At 39.3% G+C, this 19,118-nt stretch overlaps 1 protein-coding gene across 2 annotated transcripts in view; it reads left to right on the top strand.

The window, feature by feature from the left end:
* Cdk6 (cyclin dependent kinase 6) overlaps positions 1-19,118 on the top strand; it is a 235,538-nt gene that overhangs the window by 162,635 nt on the left and 53,785 nt on the right. For both annotated transcript variants that reach the window (XM_003475102.5, XM_063242755.1), the window contains exon 4: positions 10,788-10,897. In XM_003475102.5, coding sequence (XP_003475150.1) covers positions 10,788-10,897 — 110 coding nt within the window. The remainder of the gene's footprint in view (positions 1-10,787; positions 10,898-19,118) is intronic.

Here is a 19,118-nt window from a genome sequence, read left to right on the forward strand (position 1 = left end):
ATTCCTAGAGATGTAACTTTTTTTTTCTTTTCTACTTGGAATGCTTATAAAATGATGGATAATAGTATGCAGGCTCCCAAACTAAATTCACATTTTAGTTTCCTGACTGTCATCCTTTGTTCATCTGGATACTCTTTTAGTGTAGTGAGTTGATGTAAGTGGATGAGGGGTGAGTTTGAGGAACAGTCTGACTTGTGGAACTGGTTAGATGATGATTTCATTTGCAAAGACAGAAGAATACAAAAGCAGAACAAGTCAGAAAAAAGGACAGTGCTGTGGTCTTCAGGGAAGGGATGTCCGGGAGGGGCAACAGAAACATACCCCCATACACAGTACCGGGCTTCTGGCCTTGTGCAGAAGCTAGCATTGCGGGGTGGGTAAACTTTCCACAACCTCCATCTCAGACGCAGCTGTGTGCCATCTACTATCTTGATCTCTCTCTCAACTGATGGCCATCTTGATGAAACCCTTTGGTATACTGTTCTCTTAGAAGAACATTTTTTCTTTCGTTCTTAATGTTTTGGTAAACATGCTGTTGTAGAAATGTTAATTGATTGGGAAATAACAAATATTTTACTGCAATTAGGCTAAAGACCATAGGAAGGAAAAAAAAGACCTGAGCCATTTAGTCTCCACAAGAAGAATAAACCTGAGTCAGACAAGCGCTCCCTTAATTCCAGGTTCCGCCATTTACTAGCTGATCAGCCTTTAACTTGTGTGCCTAGTCTCCTTCGTTATCTGCAAAAGTAAAAGTCAGGTACTTACCTCATACCATGAAACTAAAGATTATACAAAATGTGATAGGTGAACAATCCAGCACAGTACGTTTCATCTGTCCTTTACAAGTGTTTTCTTTCTCTAGCCCACTTCTTTATTCTCAAATAAGATTAAAAATAAAAAGTCTTTGAAAAAAAAAGATCACAAAATCCTAGTTACCCATTTTGATGTTTAATGGTTGTCAGGAAATACTTCCTTTGGCCTAACCCAAATTCCTAAAGCTGCAGCCTGAGGCCTCCTGTCAGTTATGTCCTTCCTCTTTTTGGTTTGCAGTTTTAATCTTGCTAAATTAAAATCAGGAAACATCCAAATCTTCACAAGCATGTTTTCTTTAATTCTGACCTTTAAGAGCTGAAACACAAAATATAGTGGGAACAACAGAGTCCTCTGTACTTTCAATCTGTTTCTGGTATCCCAGGTTAATTGGAAGTTGTATGGCTGGTTTCCTTTTCCTATATTCATCTCTGTAAACCTTTTTTTAGATGGAGGTATGTGTGGGAAAATATGGGAAAAGTAAATGCTGCAGAATGAACCATATGTTGATAGATCCTTTCAGCTGAGGATCTCCAAATCCTTCCATTTAAGAAAGATAGTACTCGCAGAATTTTAGTGTGTTCAAGAACGTGTGTGCCTTAACTTACTCTCCAACCCTACCCTTCCATTTCCCTTTTCACTTGTGCTAACCTTATACTCTGCTAGACTCATGTCATAGGTTTGCATGTTGCTTATGTAGAAATGATCATACCAACCATGGAGAAAGAAGGCACTGATTTTAGAGAACACTTGACTATTTCCATAACAAAGTCCTCTTTTTAATTTCTTATGAGTCTGGGTACTTATGTGCTCTCCTAAAGCATGGAGATTCCCTTAAGCGTTAAAATAACTTTTAAGAGAAAATGATGATCTATGCAGTCTGCCATATCCTTTGTTTTCAGAATGATTTTCATTTCTACTTAGCTGTAAAAGTTAAAAGAATGTCTACAAATATTTTCTTGGTTTCTGTGATGAAGGCAGAGAAAGATCAAGTGAGTGTTTGTTTAGTGTGAGAATCAAAACTATGCTATACTATACTTCTACAAAAAGAATGAGTTTGTTGATTGAAACATAATAGAGATTTACCAAGGATAACTATTTTAAGTTCCACAGAGTTCAAAACGAAATTTAAAGAGTGCAGCCTGAAGGAAAACATGGATTCTTTAGACATTTTATAACTTTATTTTATATAACTTAAGTGGTCTGGAACTTTATCAAGAAGGTGTATGTTGACTAAAGATAGTGGTAGTAGATTCTCAGAATGTCTGGCATGGATCTAGGGACCCAAGTGTGATCTATTTCCAGGTTATAGGAGCTACGCCCCATGTTCTCCTTCCTAACCCTGGAACCGCTCGCTCATCTTCTCTATTCTAGCTTCCCATGCATTTGCAGTGCCTTTCAAGGTGCTGATGTTGAAAAGTAACCCCCGGAAGTAGTTTCTAACCTCAATACCCTGGCTTTGGGTCTAATAGGCTGTAAGACAGAGTAAAAGTGATATACTTTAGGCAGGGCAAGAATGGGTGACGAGGAGGACCTAGTGAAAGGCATCAGCATGTTAGAAGGCCACACAGAATGCCACAGCACACATATTTGAAAGTCTAGAAGCCTCAGAGCAGGTAAAGACAAACTTTTTGTAAAGGAGGAGCATGTGATGAAGCCAGAGGATGTGGAAACCAAATCGTGAGCACAGTGTGGGTAAGCTAGACTTCATGCAGACCCTGAAAGCTCTGGAGAATAGATGAAAGATTTTTGAGCAGGACAGTGCATTTGAAAAATTAGAGTGTAAGGAGGTGGAGTGGTAGAGAAAACCCTAAAGGGAAGCTGCTGCAATCACTGGGGAGAGGAAAGGTGCACAATGTAACTGCCAAGTCTGGAAGCTTCCTTGCTCAGAAAGATGAGTAGGAATCCTTGGTGGCTGCTAGTCTTGCTAATAGAGATACTGAATACAAGAGAAGAAGCAAGTTCCGTGGAAAGACAATGATGCATTTTGATTTTGAGGTTCCTATGGAAGGATTAAGTGGCAACATCCACAGCAGAGGAGGAATTATGGTCAGATGCTCTGCAGAGCTCTGGAGGTGGTGGTGGTGGTAGTAGTAGCAGTGGCATTGTTGTTTTTGACATGAAGTCTCACGGTGGTGCCCAGGCCTCAAATTTACACTCCTTCTACCTCAGCCTTCCAAGTAGCTGGGATTTCAGGGGCCTATCACCGCAGCTGGCATGGGTACAGTATGGATTGGGGGGATAGCTGCATATGGTGTACATCTAAGGATTGTGCATTATGTAAAAAAGAATGACTCATAATGTAGCCTTAGAGAAAGCAGTTATATATGGAAGAGAAAGCTGGGAGGAACCATAGGACAATACCCTACTGTTTACTTAAATCACAGCACAGTGCCTCCTATCCCCAGTTGTTCTTTAGCCTACTCATTTTACTCATTTCTCTTTCTAATTTGTGATCACACTGTTCAGTTCTATCATGGTGCCTTCTATAGAGTGTGCTGTCACTTGAGGGACTTCACTGAAGCTCATTTTGCCTTTAAAGACTTGCTGTCTACAATGAACCTATTTTAGACTGATCTGCTTGAACACTGATGAAAGAAAGAATAAATATCGTTGGTATTACAAAAGTTCAGAAGCTTGGATCTCTGAACTCTGTTAACTTTCAGTGGATCCTTGCCCCTCAGATAAATGCACAAGACTGTGCCTTACTTGATGGTTCTCTTCTCCAATAATACCCTTCATGTCTGCTTGGAAGGATCACACCCATCTCAACTCATTTTGCCTGTGATGTCTATTACCCCGTGCATCCTTTTGCACAGCTTCTAAGTCAGATGATTTCCATGATACCTCTCTACACAAGTCTAGTTCCTTTGTTGAAGATAAATGAGTATTGAGAGGTAATGAATTATTATTAGACAATACTGTCCTATACTTCAGGGTAGAGGATTGCCTCTATCAGTCATCAGCACTGCCACTGGAATTTCCTGTGGTTCATTCCAGTATCCAGTCATGAGATAACTACTGAGTTCCTTCCCTCTATGACAGTGGCAGCAAACCTATGGTACTCGTGTTGTTTGTCACCATGGAAAGCTCTGATGGTTTACCATCATTGTTAAATGACATCATAAGCATTGTGGCCAATGAATCAAATAACTATAATGAAAGTACACTCGAGTTTAAAAGAAAGCTGTCATGTCAACTGGGAAATCGAGAAAATCTTTGTAGAAGAGACAGAATGTGAGCAAAGCCTTGAACTATGATAGAATCTGGACCTGCAGAGTCTTAGGGAAAGTATATCCCACAGATAGACCCATATAAATGAAAACCAGGTGACAGGAAGGCAGCACACATAATGGCAGCCGTGGCCCCATGTGTAGCAGGGCAGCTGTAGGTCCAGGGAAAGAAAATCAGCCTTCCGACTGGGAATGAGTACAGTGGAACAGAGGCAGGACAGTTACTGGCACAGTCTCCACGCTCTAGAAATCTCATCTTACACCCAGACCATTTTTTCTCATGTAAATGACATTTCCTTCTGGCCCTTACATTACAAATGAATGCATTTGAGATGATTCCATTTTATTTGTTGCAAAGTATTTTGCGTGTTAACTTGTGTTAGTATTTAACCCTTTAAGTTTTCTTACAACTGTCTTTATAAGAAGACTGCTAGGCAGCATTTGAATACTATTAATTTAAATGTATAATTTTAAGTAATTATAACTTTTTAGACCCTTCATGAAAAGGCAGTGAAATTATCACTAGTTATAATTTTCACCTCACAAAACCATGTTGGTTTTCTATAGGGAAACAAAAACACAGTTTAGAATGTCAATATAAGTTAAATTAACAGATTAGAATAGAACTGTGAAATCTTTCACTTTAACAAAATTAAAGTTTCACATCCATATTTTTATAAATCATTGTCTGCCTGTTTGCATTTGAGACATAAAGTGGACCAAAAGGAGGGTAGTACCCTACTGTTATAGTTTGTAGGAATTACAAAATCAAAGAAAACCATCATTTGCAGACTGCATGGGAAGAGGACAAGAAGTCAACAAGAAACAAGCCCTTCAGATGAATTGGCGCCATGCGCAGGCCACTGAGGGGACAGCCAGAAACCAGCCTTTCCCGTGAGTCAGCACCCACCATTCACAGATTGGGTGGCCGGAGGAAGGGGAGAGTAAGAAGCAAGCCCTCCCTGCGAATCAGCACCTTGAGCAAGCTGCTGAGGGGAGAGCCAGATGCCAGCCCCTTCCAGCACACATGCTGGAAAACAAGAGCCAGCCATCCCACCCCACCCCCACAAACACACTCCCCCACCCCCTAGAAGCAACTAGCTGATCCGAAGAAACATAGGCTGCAATGATGACTATTGGGGCCGAATACAATTTAATGCTTGTAGTGGTTCCTGTTTCACTGACTTTGCAGGTCTAAAGCCAGTGGTCTGATAATCTGTTCAGAGGATGGCAGTACTCAGTGTAGCATCTGTGGGGGAGCTCCTTCTGAGGGTGGTGCACACAGTTAGTTCCCTATTGTCTTGTTTTGAAGTCTTGTATCATTTTCATTGTTTTGTTGGGTTGAGTTTTGTTTTGCTTTGTTTTGTTTTATTGTTTCTGATTGCATGAGCAACAGTTTCAAAGATAACAAGATATATTATGGTAGTCATTTTGGATTTACTATTATCTTGTCTTGAGGTCCTGTATTGTGCTTATTGTTTTGTTTTTATTGGTTCTATTCAATTCTGTTTTGTTTGATACTTACCATGTCTGAAATTATCTACAGCTATTTTGAAGACAGCTGATGGCATTATGGTAACCATTACTGATTTCTTATTGTTTTGAAGTCCTGTGGTTTTTTTAATTGGCTTTGTTCTGTTTTGTTTTGCTTGGTTTTAATCTCTTTAAAATAAAAAAAAAAATTAAAAAGAAAACAAAGAGCAACAGAGGTAGGCAAGCCTAGAATTGAGTCCATAGGGTATGGACATTTGTAAGTCTCAATTACCATTACTGTGTTACTGAGGAACTCTCAGAATGTTACGAGAGAACATCTTACAGGTCACCCAGTTCTGATGTCCTCCTTTGGCACAAAAGAAAGCTGAGGCTTGGAGGAGTCCCAGCCTGTGCTAGTGTCTTCCTCTGTAGACTATGGGTGTCAGGGAGTGCCCAACAGGAAATATGTTATATGACTTGCTCAATATAACAAGGTAATTCAAGGTTTAAAACAGGACTTGGCAAAAATATGAGTTTAGGGGACGGGATGGTGCCCTACCTTGACTCTTCATGGCAGCCAGCCTTTTAGCATTGCCATGCTCAAAGGGATGAAAGGGTACAATTACTGGAATCCAGAGGGACACAGTGAAATAGCAGGTGGACATGGAAATAGCCAAGGTAGACATGGTGGTGTGATGACAGCACAGCCTGCCAGAGACAACTTGCTGGAGGAAATCAAGGAGTTAAGAACTGACCTTCTCCTCTCACTCTCTCTGAACTCCTGCCAAAGCTTCCTATTGGCCAAACTCCATAAGAAACTAGAGGCATATGGCAAATAGAGGTCCACCTCCAGGGCAGAGAGCATCTGGAGAGGCAAAAGGAAGGGCCCCAGCCCAGTGTTAACACCCTGCTTTGCTGCTGAATCAGATCAAGTTTTTTCAGGATCTTGGTGAAAGGGTACATGAATAAAAGACTGTTAAGTAGATTATTAAGTGAGCACGGTTTACTCTGCCATGTATTTTCAGTCAGAGTTGGCCTTAGCTCTACTTTATTTTATTTTGTTATTGAACTGCTTCAAAAAATGGTGAATAGAGATCAAAGCAGTTTAAACAGATACATTCACTTGTATAAATATCCTTGAACTCCTCCCCCCTTTCCGCTACCCCTCCTGTTGCCAAATCCATTCAGCACCTCTAGAGGCTGTTAATACATGTAATGGTTGTAATAAACATTGTATTTGCTTTGGTTCCAGCTGGCTCCAACTACCACACTCTGTCCATAGTTCTTATTGTTATCCTTGCTTAATAGACAACTGTGTTATTACCATTGGTAGCTACCTTTGTCACAGATTTCTAAATGTTGATCTTTATATATTACACTCATTGTTTCCTATAACATGTTTTTACACTGAGATTTGCCATTATGCTTTGTTTTTAAGTACAGTTAGAATTATTGAATTTATGAAGGAGTTTTTAATAAAAATTAATATATTGTTAATTGTCCATCCTTCTTGCACTAAAACCTGGGAACATTTCTATCAGTGTTGTTCACTCTCAAAGCTTTGGGATAAATTTCTGGGTATCTGTGACTTAAAATGCCTTAGGCAGTTTTCCATTGGAAGTTTTTACAGGCACAAGATTATAATTCTTTTTTTTTTTAAAGGAATTTACATTTTATCATTACAAAAAATTTGTTCTTAAGTTAGAACTAGATTTTTCAATTGTTATCATTTGAGTAGTAAAGAGAAAATTAAAGATAGATTACATATTATTTAAAGATGAACAAAACTGAGAGTTTATTTTAAAGTAAGTATTCTATTACTAACCAAAATTGAAAGGAAATTTTCAACTAAAAGAAAAATAAAGAAACTAGGAGAGGAAAATTTTAAAGGATAAAAATAGAAATTTAAAAATTATAAAATAGAGCAGTAACCTTCCCAAAGTGGAAATAAAACCCCATGTGAATTTTTAAAAACAAATAATACAGCTAAACTTCTGATAGGCCTATGAGATATAAAGAGAAAAAAACACTTTAAAAAGAGAAAATCAGTATAATCGAGGAAACATAATTACACTAAATACTGCATTCAAATTTAAACTCATGCATTTTTAAATCTAGATTGGTTTTTCATGGAAAATCTTTTATATTAGTCAAAATTGACTTAAAACCTGAACAAACAATCACAAAGAAGAGATTCAAAAGTTTGGCAAAGACACACTACTAACAAACATCCAGAACCAGATGATTTTATAGGTGAATTCTACCTTCAAGGGACTATTTGTATGTTGTTACACAAGTCATGAATATAGAAAAGGTGAAAAGCTTGCATATCCCTGCTATTGAAACATGAAAAATTAACAAAACTAAAGTCTCCCTTATAAGTTGTACATGAGTAAAGTTAATATCCTAAATAAATATTAGCAAATAGAGTTCTCAAGTGTCTTAAAAGATGAAATGATTAGGAATGCTTATTTCAAGAAGGCAAGAATGGTATAATATTAGGAAACTTATTAATGTAATTAATATGTCATTTATAAAAATGTGGTTATCATCAATATTTTTTAAAGCATTTGATAAAATTTTGTGTTTTTTGAGTGATAACTAAACATTAAATTGAAAGGAACTTCTAAAACATACTAATATTGTTCTCATTTTTACTATTTAAACATTTATTTTATGATCATAGTGATATTACAGACTATAGTATTGAAAATGAAGATAGCTGTACTAAAATTGTTTTGGACTGAGTAGCCAATTAAAAATCACAGCACCTTAGAACAATTTAAAATAATGCTGTGTTTAATAAACTTTTAATTTCACATAATGCTATATTTTACTCTGAATTGAGGTAAGAAGGTAAATGTGCCTTCATAGTATCTGTGCGTGACTGTAACTCACTCAAGTGAAACTTTATGGGCAGTTGGCACCTGCAGTTCTGTTTACAGTGTGACAGAGGAACAAAGAAGTGTTTCTCCAGCTAGAAATATTAATAATACAAAGATAAATTATGTAACTTACACCTGGAGCCCAATATTGGATTGACTTTCCTTAATAAAAAGTGCTGTCTTCTCTTTGGGGAATCACTGGTCATTGAATTTTTCCCAATTTTTCTAAGAATGATTGCCTTAAACTTATTACTTTGGTATTTGTTAAAATTTCATTGTATGGATACAAACTTGTTCTGGACACAGACATATTATGGATAAAAGTAAGATCTTACCTTCCAGAATGAGCCATAATATGAACTGTTGCAAGATATGAATTCAGGTGATAGCTTTTAAGTTGGGCTTGTAGGATAAGGAAGATTTTCACATGTGGCGAGGAAAGACAAGAGTTTCCCAGACTGGGAAAACAGTGTAAACAAAAGCTTGGAAGCAGGAGCTATAATATATGATTATATCATCTAGTGGTACTCAGACCTAGGATTTCAAAGGAAAAGAAAAACAAGTGGCCTACACATAGAAACCTAACTCAGTGTGGATGAGAGGGGATCAAGATTAAGTCCAGATTCTGAAGTTTTTGTGGAAACCTAAGGATGACGGCCAGGGATATAGCTCAGCGGCGCAGCACCAACCTGGCAAGCATGAGGTCGTGAGTTCAGTCCCCAGTACCAAAAAAAAAAAAAAAAAAAAAAAGGATGATTCTAATCACAGTCAAGGTTGCAAACCAGTGGTGTAGTCTAATGTGTGACTAGCATATAGGGAGCATGAAATTATTGTGAGAGACGAGGCTGGGAAGATATATTGGAGCTTATCATTTTGATACTGTTTGTGGAATTTTTTTAAAATTTCTATTACATCATCATGATCCTTCCATTAGATATCAATCAGATAGCCCTTAAATAAATGTGAGCCCTAGGTAAATTCAAAGCAAAGTATGTTAATTGAGATAAAGGAGGAAGATGTTAATGTTGTACCATTCCATTGTTTATAATGTCATCGATGTTTATAATGTTGCCTACACTTAGCTGAGAAGTTCTGCTCTGTGTGATGCTGACTGGGGTAGCATTCGTCTGGAGGATCAATTGGTCTTGACAGTCCAAGATGGCTCAGTCACATGGCTTTCAACTGACAGCTCAGCCAGGACTGCAGACCAGAACGTTTTTGTGGTCTTTTCATGACAAGGCAAATGGCTCCCCAGAGGAAACATCTCAAAAGCAGGCATTTGAAAAGGGCCAGATTACAAGGATTCTTGTGACTACACTTTCACAGCTTCAGACATTATTTCTATCACATTCTGTAGGTCAAGCAAGTCATTAAGGCCAACCTAGATTCAGTGGAAAATGAATGAACTTTGGAGGGACAGTATGTGCATCAAAGAGAGGAGGAGATTAATGGGAGCAGTTTTAGAGTGTCTATGCCAGTCTTAATGCTCCAAATACATAAATCTGAGTTCCAGGAAATTTAGATAGATGTTGATAACACAGGAAGGCAAATCATTAAAGACAGATGGGTCTGAATAATATGAAATACTGACGTAGTAGATTTATGTATTCAGTTTTTCGCCTGACAATATAAAGACAAAGCCTTCAATTTCAGATATCCAGAGTATCTGCCTCTCTACCTCTGCCCAAAAAACAAAGGACTTAAACCCTTTTACATGCATAAATCTGAAGCTTTAGCATAGTATATCTTCTTCAGGCCTCAGGTTGGTAGAAGGAATCACAACTGTGTTTGTTTCATCTATTTGATACTTTCTGAATTAAATAGATTTTTCTGTTTTGGGAATCTCTTCCTCTGGAGAACATTTTTTTCATGTAATACGAATATTGTGATATACATTCTCTCTGAAGCTCTTCCCATTTTTTAACAACATGGGAGGGCATTTATTTTGATTCCCCAAGTGTCATGATAAGGATACTTATGACGTCCTCGGTGTTCTGGAGATTCCAGGGTCAACATCCATCAGCCTCTGGAATCTTTGATTTTTCCAATAATATTCACTTGGGAATTGAGGTGGAGTTGTTGCCGTCATCTATTTTCCATGTATTATCTTTTAAGTTCAGTAAGAAAAAAAATAGCTTTAAGATAAAAGGTTTTGGAATTTAGCTTTCTGAAGCTTGTGTTATTTTACCGTCTTGTGTAAGGAGAATGTCATTTCCTGGCCTGTGAGTGATGAGTCCTGTGCACTTACTGCATTTATCACAGTGTCACCGGATGATTTATAGGAGTTCTTTGCAAAGTGGATCTTGTCCTTAAACCACTTGGCATAGGGCATCGTTGAAGCCGGCAGCTGACTCTCAGTAACACCCAGATCTGCTTGCCTTTGCAGGTTGTCACACTGTGGTACCGCGCTCCTGAAGTCTTGCTCCAGTCCAGCTACGCCACCCCTGTGGACCTCTGGAGTGTTGGCTGCATATTTGCAGAAATGTTTCGTAGAAAGTAAGACATATACTTTTTGTTTGAAATCCTTCGTAATTCAAGTGGCAGGTGGCATTTTCTCTTTCGGGGCATGGTCTGGTTCTACCTGTTTCTGGTGTCCCTTTTGAGCCTCCTCAGAAAACACTGATTTTTGCAGTACAGTTTTATGTGACTGAAGCGTTGCGCTCTCTTTAGAAACTTTGGGAAGAAAAATCTCACTGTTGTAAAATTTACATTGCATTGTTTTTCTTGGTGATAAGATGTGGCAACCCCAAGCGTATTGTATTTTTTTAATGAAAAAAAAAATACCCTGTATATCCACAGGAAGAGCACTGTAAGTACATGGAAATTTTGATGGTGGGAATTGTTGAAAACAAAATGTTGAGGCGAGGCTCCAAGGCAGAGGCAAGGGGGATGTGAATGCTGTTCCAGAATGTTTTCAGTGCTGCCTCCTGGAAGAGAAAACTTGGCCATATATGGGCCCTATAGAGGGAAGAAATGCAGTGAAAGAAAATAGAAGTTAAAGAAATAAAGGTTAATTGCTCAGAGGGGACAACCTAATGATTAAACAGTGATCTGGAAAGGACTTGTGACTCTCACTGTCTAAGAAAATTCTGGACCACCGCATACTGGTGGGTAAGGTGGATGACCTCCAGGGTCACCCTGAGTAAGATGGGCTGTGATTCATTTGTTTGATTTTTCAAGTCACAAAAATAGCCAAATAGTATAACAAAAATCTGCCAAGAAAATGATTCCTACCTGGGTACTGAGTTCTGCTTTGTCAGAATTAAACAAAGAACTAATCAAAATCTAATCTCTTTTCTATTTTTATTTCCATGGGAAAATGTGAGTTGGGAAGCTGAGCATATTCCCACTGGACATACTATGTTCAAAATGTAGCTTTGTTATAGTTCCTTGGGAAAAATGATCAATCATTACTTTTGTTTGTTTGTTTGTTTGTTTGTTTGTTATCAAACCAAGTTTTGTGCAGTGAATTTTGGGAACTCACTCTAGAACTCAGCAAAGTCACCTGTAGCTCATAGATGGCATCATGGCAAGGAGATCATAGTGTACAGATGTTTAGCAGCAGCCTCCAGTGCCAATTACAGTGCCAAAGCTTTGTGTAACCTTTATTAATTTTTACAGTAAGAGGAAACGGCATTGGAGTGCTTAATGTATTTGTCTAACATCAGGCAGCTAAAAAGTAGCAGGATTATGGATCCAAAAGAAGTCTCATGAATTCTAATCAGCTCAGCTGCAGTGTCTACAAAATGGGCTAAATAAGTGGTTTTGAAAGTGTGGTTCCTGGAGCTGGGGATATAGCTGAGAGGTACAAGCTTGTACCTGGCAAGCACAAGGTGCTGAGTTTGATTCCTGGTACCAAAAAAAAAAAAAAAGAAGAAGAAGAAGAAGAAAATTGTGGTTCATGGATGGCAGCATTAGTATCATTTGGGTCCTTGTTGGAAATGCAAGTTTTTAGGCCCCCACCGCAGACCCACTGTTTGAAGCTGTGTGCTGGACAACAGCAGTCTGTAATTAGCAAGCCCTCCACTTGACCTACATATGCCCTCAGGGCAAGAACCCCTGGGTCGATGACAGGATCACCAGGGACGGGCAGCCTTTAGAAGTGCAGCTCTCAGGTCTCTCCTTTGAGAGTCATTACTGGGCTAGGGCCAGGAATTCTTATTTTGAAAAATGCCTCTGGTGATTGCATCCAACATTGTGTTACTGGCTCATGGTCAGAAATGGGAAGAAGTTACCATCCGCAAGCACAGGGGAGTTAAGGTTGTCATCCAGTCATCCAAGGAATAATTTTGTGCAGCTAAAAGTTGGTTAGAGAAATGATTACTAGTAATTACATGCAAGTATCTAGAATTGACCTCAGTGTAAAGATAGAGCCTATCTTTTGGCTTGGGGAGTGTCAATTTTCAATAATATAGATTTAAATGTTAGCCATAGTTGATGATAAAACCAAAGGTTTTTTAGACTATTAAAAGATAAAGTTTAAGATAGATAGAATGGTTGATTGATTAGCTATACTCATTCATTCATTTACTGGTAAGGAACTTGCTATATTTTTAAGAATAGACAGTCTCCTTCCTATATGGTACATTTGCAACTGTTAATGGTAGAACCAACTTTCATCCCAGGGGTGCAGACTCCAGAGGTTTTTTGTACTCTGCCATATTTATGCACATGCTATTGTTTGTCATTTGTTGTTTCTGTAATATTTTATGCGTTACTACAATGTAGCCTCAGTGATATTTTGGAGAAACCTAGAAGCAAGTCATGCATTTGAGAGCTTTGATTCCCAGTCTGGCCTGTATGAGAAAGGTTGACCAGTTCTCTCTAAAACCATTAAGAAATACATGCCTTCTATCCTAAAACTGAACACCTAGGAAATATGAACTCAGCACAGAGAATTTTAGGGCAGATGGTTGACAGAGAGCCAGAGTGTTAAAATACCATCTGTCACTACTTTCTGGGTTTAATAATTGCCCACATTGACCCACAGAAGCATTCTGTAAAATGGAGTAGAGCCATGTTATTTTTTAATCTTCCTCCTTTGATTCTTTGTCTATGGTCTGCCCATCTTTATTCCGCATTGATATATTTTTAATGCTAAAAAAGTGTTATAAATTTGCTCATTAGCCAACTAGTCAGCCTGAATGATAGATGGATAGGTAAAAGGATGCAAGGAATAGAATCATTTTTGACCACATGGCAAAATAAATACACAACATCAGCTCTCTAGGTACCTGTCAGTTGCCTTGTGATCCTGATCAGGACTGTTGTTTGTGGTTTTAAAGTTATGAGGTTTTCCAATTTAAAGTGAAGTCATAAAAAGAAAATGCACATTTTAATAAAACATGCTACTGATTCTTTGAATATGGAGATTGTGGTGAACAGATAATAATTCGTAGAAGTTCTGAGCTGCCTGCTCTGCTGATTCCTAGCTAAGTAGCACAAATGCCACCAGGAAGAATATAATACATACAGTCACTGTTGGAAAGAAACAGACAAACCACATGGCTGTATTTCTCATTGTGCTGTGGCCTCTAGGCATGTCGTCATTGATTTCTATGAATTAAACACACAGCACTGAGAAACTAACACTAAAACCGTCCTTTGTGACTCAGTGGCCAGTGAGCACATGTCTAAAAGGTTACTGAGGGCCTTGCCAATTTCCTATGGTGACTGTGTTGGTGCATCTCTGCACAGGGCACTCTCCTAGAGACATCAACCATATGAGTCTCTTCAGTTGGCTTTTCTGGACATGACGCCCCAAAGGCAAGCCTTGTCCATGAGAAGAAACACATCACTTCAGATGAGTTCAGAACATGTGGGTTCAGCCCATAGTCCTCTGCCAGACTCTGAGGCTTCTTATCTCTTCTGTGATATTTTCCTAAACCTTTTCTTCCTCCTCCATTTAAAGGACTGGCCAAATAGAAAAAAATCAAAGGGACATTTTCTTGAGTGAGAAAATAGTTATTCAGGAGCGATCTTGGTTGAGTAATACATACAGGGAAGTTCTGTGTTACACTAAATGAATACTTTCTGTAATATGATCAATACTGGGTTTTGTTTTTGTTTTTTTAATTCTTAGTGTGTAACCTACTTTAACAGGAATTTGAAAACTGTATTTTTTTTTTTTTAACTATACTAACAAGTTACCGCTGAGCCTGGCCTTTCTCCATGAAGGCAGCTCTGTTGCCCTCCGGCACCCCTCCATTTCAGCAACCTGGGTCTGCCAGTTCTGTGATCTTCTTCACAAACTAGTTTATATCCTTGATAGTCCTCCTACGCTTCTATCCTCATGGCCTTCTCTGCTTTCCATACTCCGGTGCCCATAGCTAGCAGCTGTGAGTCCCGGATATCGTCCCCAACCCTCTGCATGCTGCTCCCACCCTGGAGTCCTCATTCTGTGGTAACAAGTTAGCCAGCTCTCTTCAAGTTTCCCTCAGTCTCCATTTTTTTTTTTTTTTTTTTTTTTTTTTTACCATTTTCCTGTAGGTTCTCTGGCCCCTCTGAGAAGGAAATTGTGATCTTATCCATTTGCTGCTTTGGGGGCATGATTCTGCCAAAGCCTCTCTACTTCCTTTTCCTTCTTCATGTGCTCCCACATCCCAGTCTCTGTAGCATTCCCCCAGACTCTCAGAACCAAGGGTTTTTAGCATAGAACCACTGCAGAGTGAGAACTCTTACCTATAGAAGTGCTTTGCACCTGGGAGACAGAAAGATTGGCTCAGCAGTAGTGTCACTCAAGACATTGTTCCCAACCCCTTGTATTCATTCGTTTTACATCTAAAAAACACTGCACCTTAGAAATAGCACCATCCAGGGCAACCCATTTGGGATCCCTCCTATCTCTCAGGAACTATTCCTATTCCCCAGTCCCGCATTCCTTTTCCTCATTGCCCCATTCCTTTTCTCTAATGAATTTTCCTCCTCAACCTCCATTGTTCCATATAACTCTTTTTTCGACTTCAGGGGACATGAACTTGACATATTTGACATTTAACATTTTCCCTATATCATCTTACAGGATCCTCTGAAATACTTGGAAGGAGAGACTATCAAACTCCAAGTGATCATGCAGATAGAACCAACAACAAATGTGCCACACTCCTTTTCTAGGATCCATCAGATAGATCTTGCAAAGAGTTCATAACTGCTAAACTGCAATGTGACTTCTATCCAAAGCCCATTACTATTAGCTCTCTGGCAAAGGGCCGCGACTGTGGTTTCCCCTACACTAACCCTTCTCAGCTTAAAGCACCTAGATAGAAACTGTGCCCCTTCTCTAACTGTGGTTAGGGAAACCTCTTTAGAGTGGGGGAACATTCCAGACAGCCAGGTTATGTAGAAACAGAGTAGGCAGTCAGACACAACTGGACGTAGAGGGAGTCAGTGCATAAGATGAGAATCCATCAGAACCATGGCTGGAGGTGCATCTGAAAATTAAAGTCACACTGGCGAGCTTTTCATACTTCCCTAAGGGATGAACAGAAGCTTAGGATTATTGGAATCACCCTTTTGAGATTTTCCATTATCTCACTAGGGGTGGGCCATTCTCTCCCGCCTACTAGGACTAAGACTATAGCTTAGTGATATCATCCATGTACCTTTGCTCCATTAGATCAATATTATGTAAGCAACTATACTTACAGTGTTATTAGTTGAAATTTCTTCTGCCAGATTAATTAGTCCACTGCCCTTAATGTTAGTCTCAGGCAAAGTCTCTGGACACAGCAAAATGCAGGCAAACTTTTTAAAAAGCCATAACACACATCATCTGGTATCCAACAACCAGTGCAGTCCTTCCCAGCAGAAACCTCCCAAACCTGATCCTTACCAGCAGCATTTCTATCAGCCTTCGGTTCTTCTGAGCTCTGATCAGAATCTCCCATCCAGACAGCCTGGGGCGTTCCAGCACTACTCTTTTAGGTGACATCTCTGAACCTTTCCAAACTCTTCCCACAAGCTGGTCCCAAAGGTTCTTGAACCACGTGGTCTGGTACAGTCACAGCAACAACTCTACTTCTCTGGTACCAAATTCTGTGCTAAATAAATCTTCCCTTCCTTCATTTTGGGTGTTATTTAGTCCCAGGAATGAGAGAACAGTAACCAAGATAATATCCAAATCCCATTCTTCAAGGGGTCTCTGAGATCTTACTCCTTTCTGATGTGACTCCCATTGTCCTAATTTAGGCTTTTTCATTTTTTAAATTTTATTTTAAAGAGAATAAAGTTAAGCAAAATAAAACAGAACAAAGCCAATTAAAACCGGTGTAAATGACACAGGACTTCGGAACAATAAGATATCAGCACTGGTTACCATAATGCCTCTTGTTGTCTTCAAAATAGCTGTAGATACCTTCAGACATAGTAAAAATCAAACCAAACAGAAATAAATAGAACCAATAAAAACAAAACAATGAGCACAGTAAAGGACTTCAAAACAAGACAATAGTAAATCCAAAATGGCTATCATAATGTATCTTGTTATCTTTGAAATAGCTGCTCCTACCATCAGATAAAATCAAACAAAATAAAACAGAATAAAACCCAATTCAAAAAAAAACAATGAAAACAATACAGGACTTCAAAACAAGATAATAGGTAGTTAACAATGGCTACCACCTTCAGAAGGAGAGTCCCCCACAGATACTACATTGTGTACCATGATACTCTGAATAGATGATCATCAGACCAGACCACTGGCCCTAGACATGCAAAGTCAGGGAAACACCAAACTCCACAAGCATCAAATTGCACTTCACCTCAATAGCTATTATCACAGCCTGTGTTTCCCTGGATCAGCCAATTGCTGACTATCCTCCTAGCAGCAGCCCACACATGGCACTGGTTCACATGGAGGGCTTGCTTCTGGGTTGACTTGTTGTTCTCCCCCATAGCCTATGAATGGCCTTGTTTTTTTCTTGTCCAAGGCCTTTGCACTGAGCTGCATTCTCAGCTGTATGAGTGTATGTATGTATGTATGTATGTATACATATGTATATGTTTGTGGGGAGAGTTAGAAACAAGCTCCCGCTAAGTCACTTAATTGCCCAGGCTGGGCTTGAACTTGTATTCCTCCTGCCTCAGCCTTCCAGAGTGCTGAAATTACTACAGTCATGTACCACCATGCTTTGATAATCACACCTGCCAGACTGCTCCTCTATTTCTTATCAACTTGTGTATTTAGATAAATTGTTACACCCTTTTTCAAAATCTTGACAAAACTAGTGTGGGATCATTGACACTTAAGACCTTTCTAAAAAGGCCCCTGCTTTATTCTGGCCATGGCACACATCAGTTGCCAGGATGTCTTTATTGGTAACATGGTTCTCCCTTCTGGCCCAAAGTATGCCTTAGTGCTGGCTTCCTTAGAAACCCTTGTCCCCCCAGCTTCAGAGCTGAACCTAGAAACTGCCTTTAAGGAAGATGCCTGCCATGCTGTCCGTGTCCTCTGCCCCACAGCAGCATCCTGGCTGTGCCTGTGTCAGCACCGCTCTCACTGCAGCTGTCTGTGCACACACAGGCTGTGTTCTCTTGCCACAGTAGTGATGGGATGTGCCACACAGTGCTCTCTCAAAGGGGCCAAACAGCTGTGTTCTCAGCCTTCCTTGCCCTCCAGAGTGTCTTTCTCTGGAGTCCACTCTGCTCCACAGAGTCCTCTTCTGTGGACCATCTGGAGAAGGGTTCTGAAATGTTGAAGTAGATAACATCTGAGATTTATTCCACCTCTGATAATTCTGTGCTTCTGGGTAGAACCACACCTTAGTCATTTCTGGAATTCTTAACATGTCTATTACAGCTCATACTTGTTGACAGAGCTTATGTCACATCCTTGTGTACTGTCCTGAGCACTTGACACACATTACTTGGTTTAATCCTCCCAAGTGTCTTGCTCCGTGAACCTACCTCTGGTCAGTGGCCATGCTGGGCTCTGAACTAGGTGACCTATGATAGCAACAGTGGATTAAAAATGAGCTACAATGGAAATCAAGCAAACATAAGATATCTATCCCAAAAAATTATCATTTCAGTATGATGAACATAAATACAAAGGAATATTTTACACCTTTTTCATACTAAGTCACATCCCTAGCAAATGTTTTATACTTCCAGCAATCTCTGTCTCGACTAATCACATTTCAAGCGCACGGCAGCCATATGTACAATATGAGACAGTGTAGGTCCAAATCATCAAATGCTATGAAAAGAAGAAATAGAAAGCTTGCTGTTTATTGGAAAGGGCAAAGAAAATGAGCCAGTGCCTTTCTCCCTAGCCTCATTCATTTCTCGTTCTTCTAGCTCCTCTGCTCTTTTCTCATTTGGGTGGGGCCTATAAATAGAAGCTGAGGTTCTCTTGCACATAAAACCAGCAGCACTAAGACTGATGCAGCCACCTGGTCTTCTTCCTCTGAATTAGCAGTGCCTTAGCACCAACTCAGCACGTGTGAAATAGTTTATCAGGACTAGCAGACCTTCCCCAGTATGTCCGCTTTAAAATTGCCTCCACCTGGGGAGTCTCAGTGTCCGTACACATACCACTTTCAGAAACAAGAATTTTTGAGAGTAAGAGCAAATTAGGAGATTTAGGTGCCAGTTATCTTTATTTTTAATAATCATGGACATCATCATCATCTGATTGTAAAAATACCACATGGTACAGAAGTACAAAATGTAAATATCGTATTTCCTGTGTTTCCATCCAGAGTTCCAAAGATAACTC

This window comes from Cavia porcellus, unplaced genomic scaffold (genome assembly GCF_034190915.1).
Source record: "Cavia porcellus strain 051 isolate PalLab524CR breed Dunkin Hartley unplaced genomic scaffold, mCavPor4.1 scaffold_2, whole genome shotgun sequence".
Taxonomy (NCBI): Eukaryota; Metazoa; Chordata; class Mammalia; order Rodentia; family Caviidae; genus Cavia; species Cavia porcellus.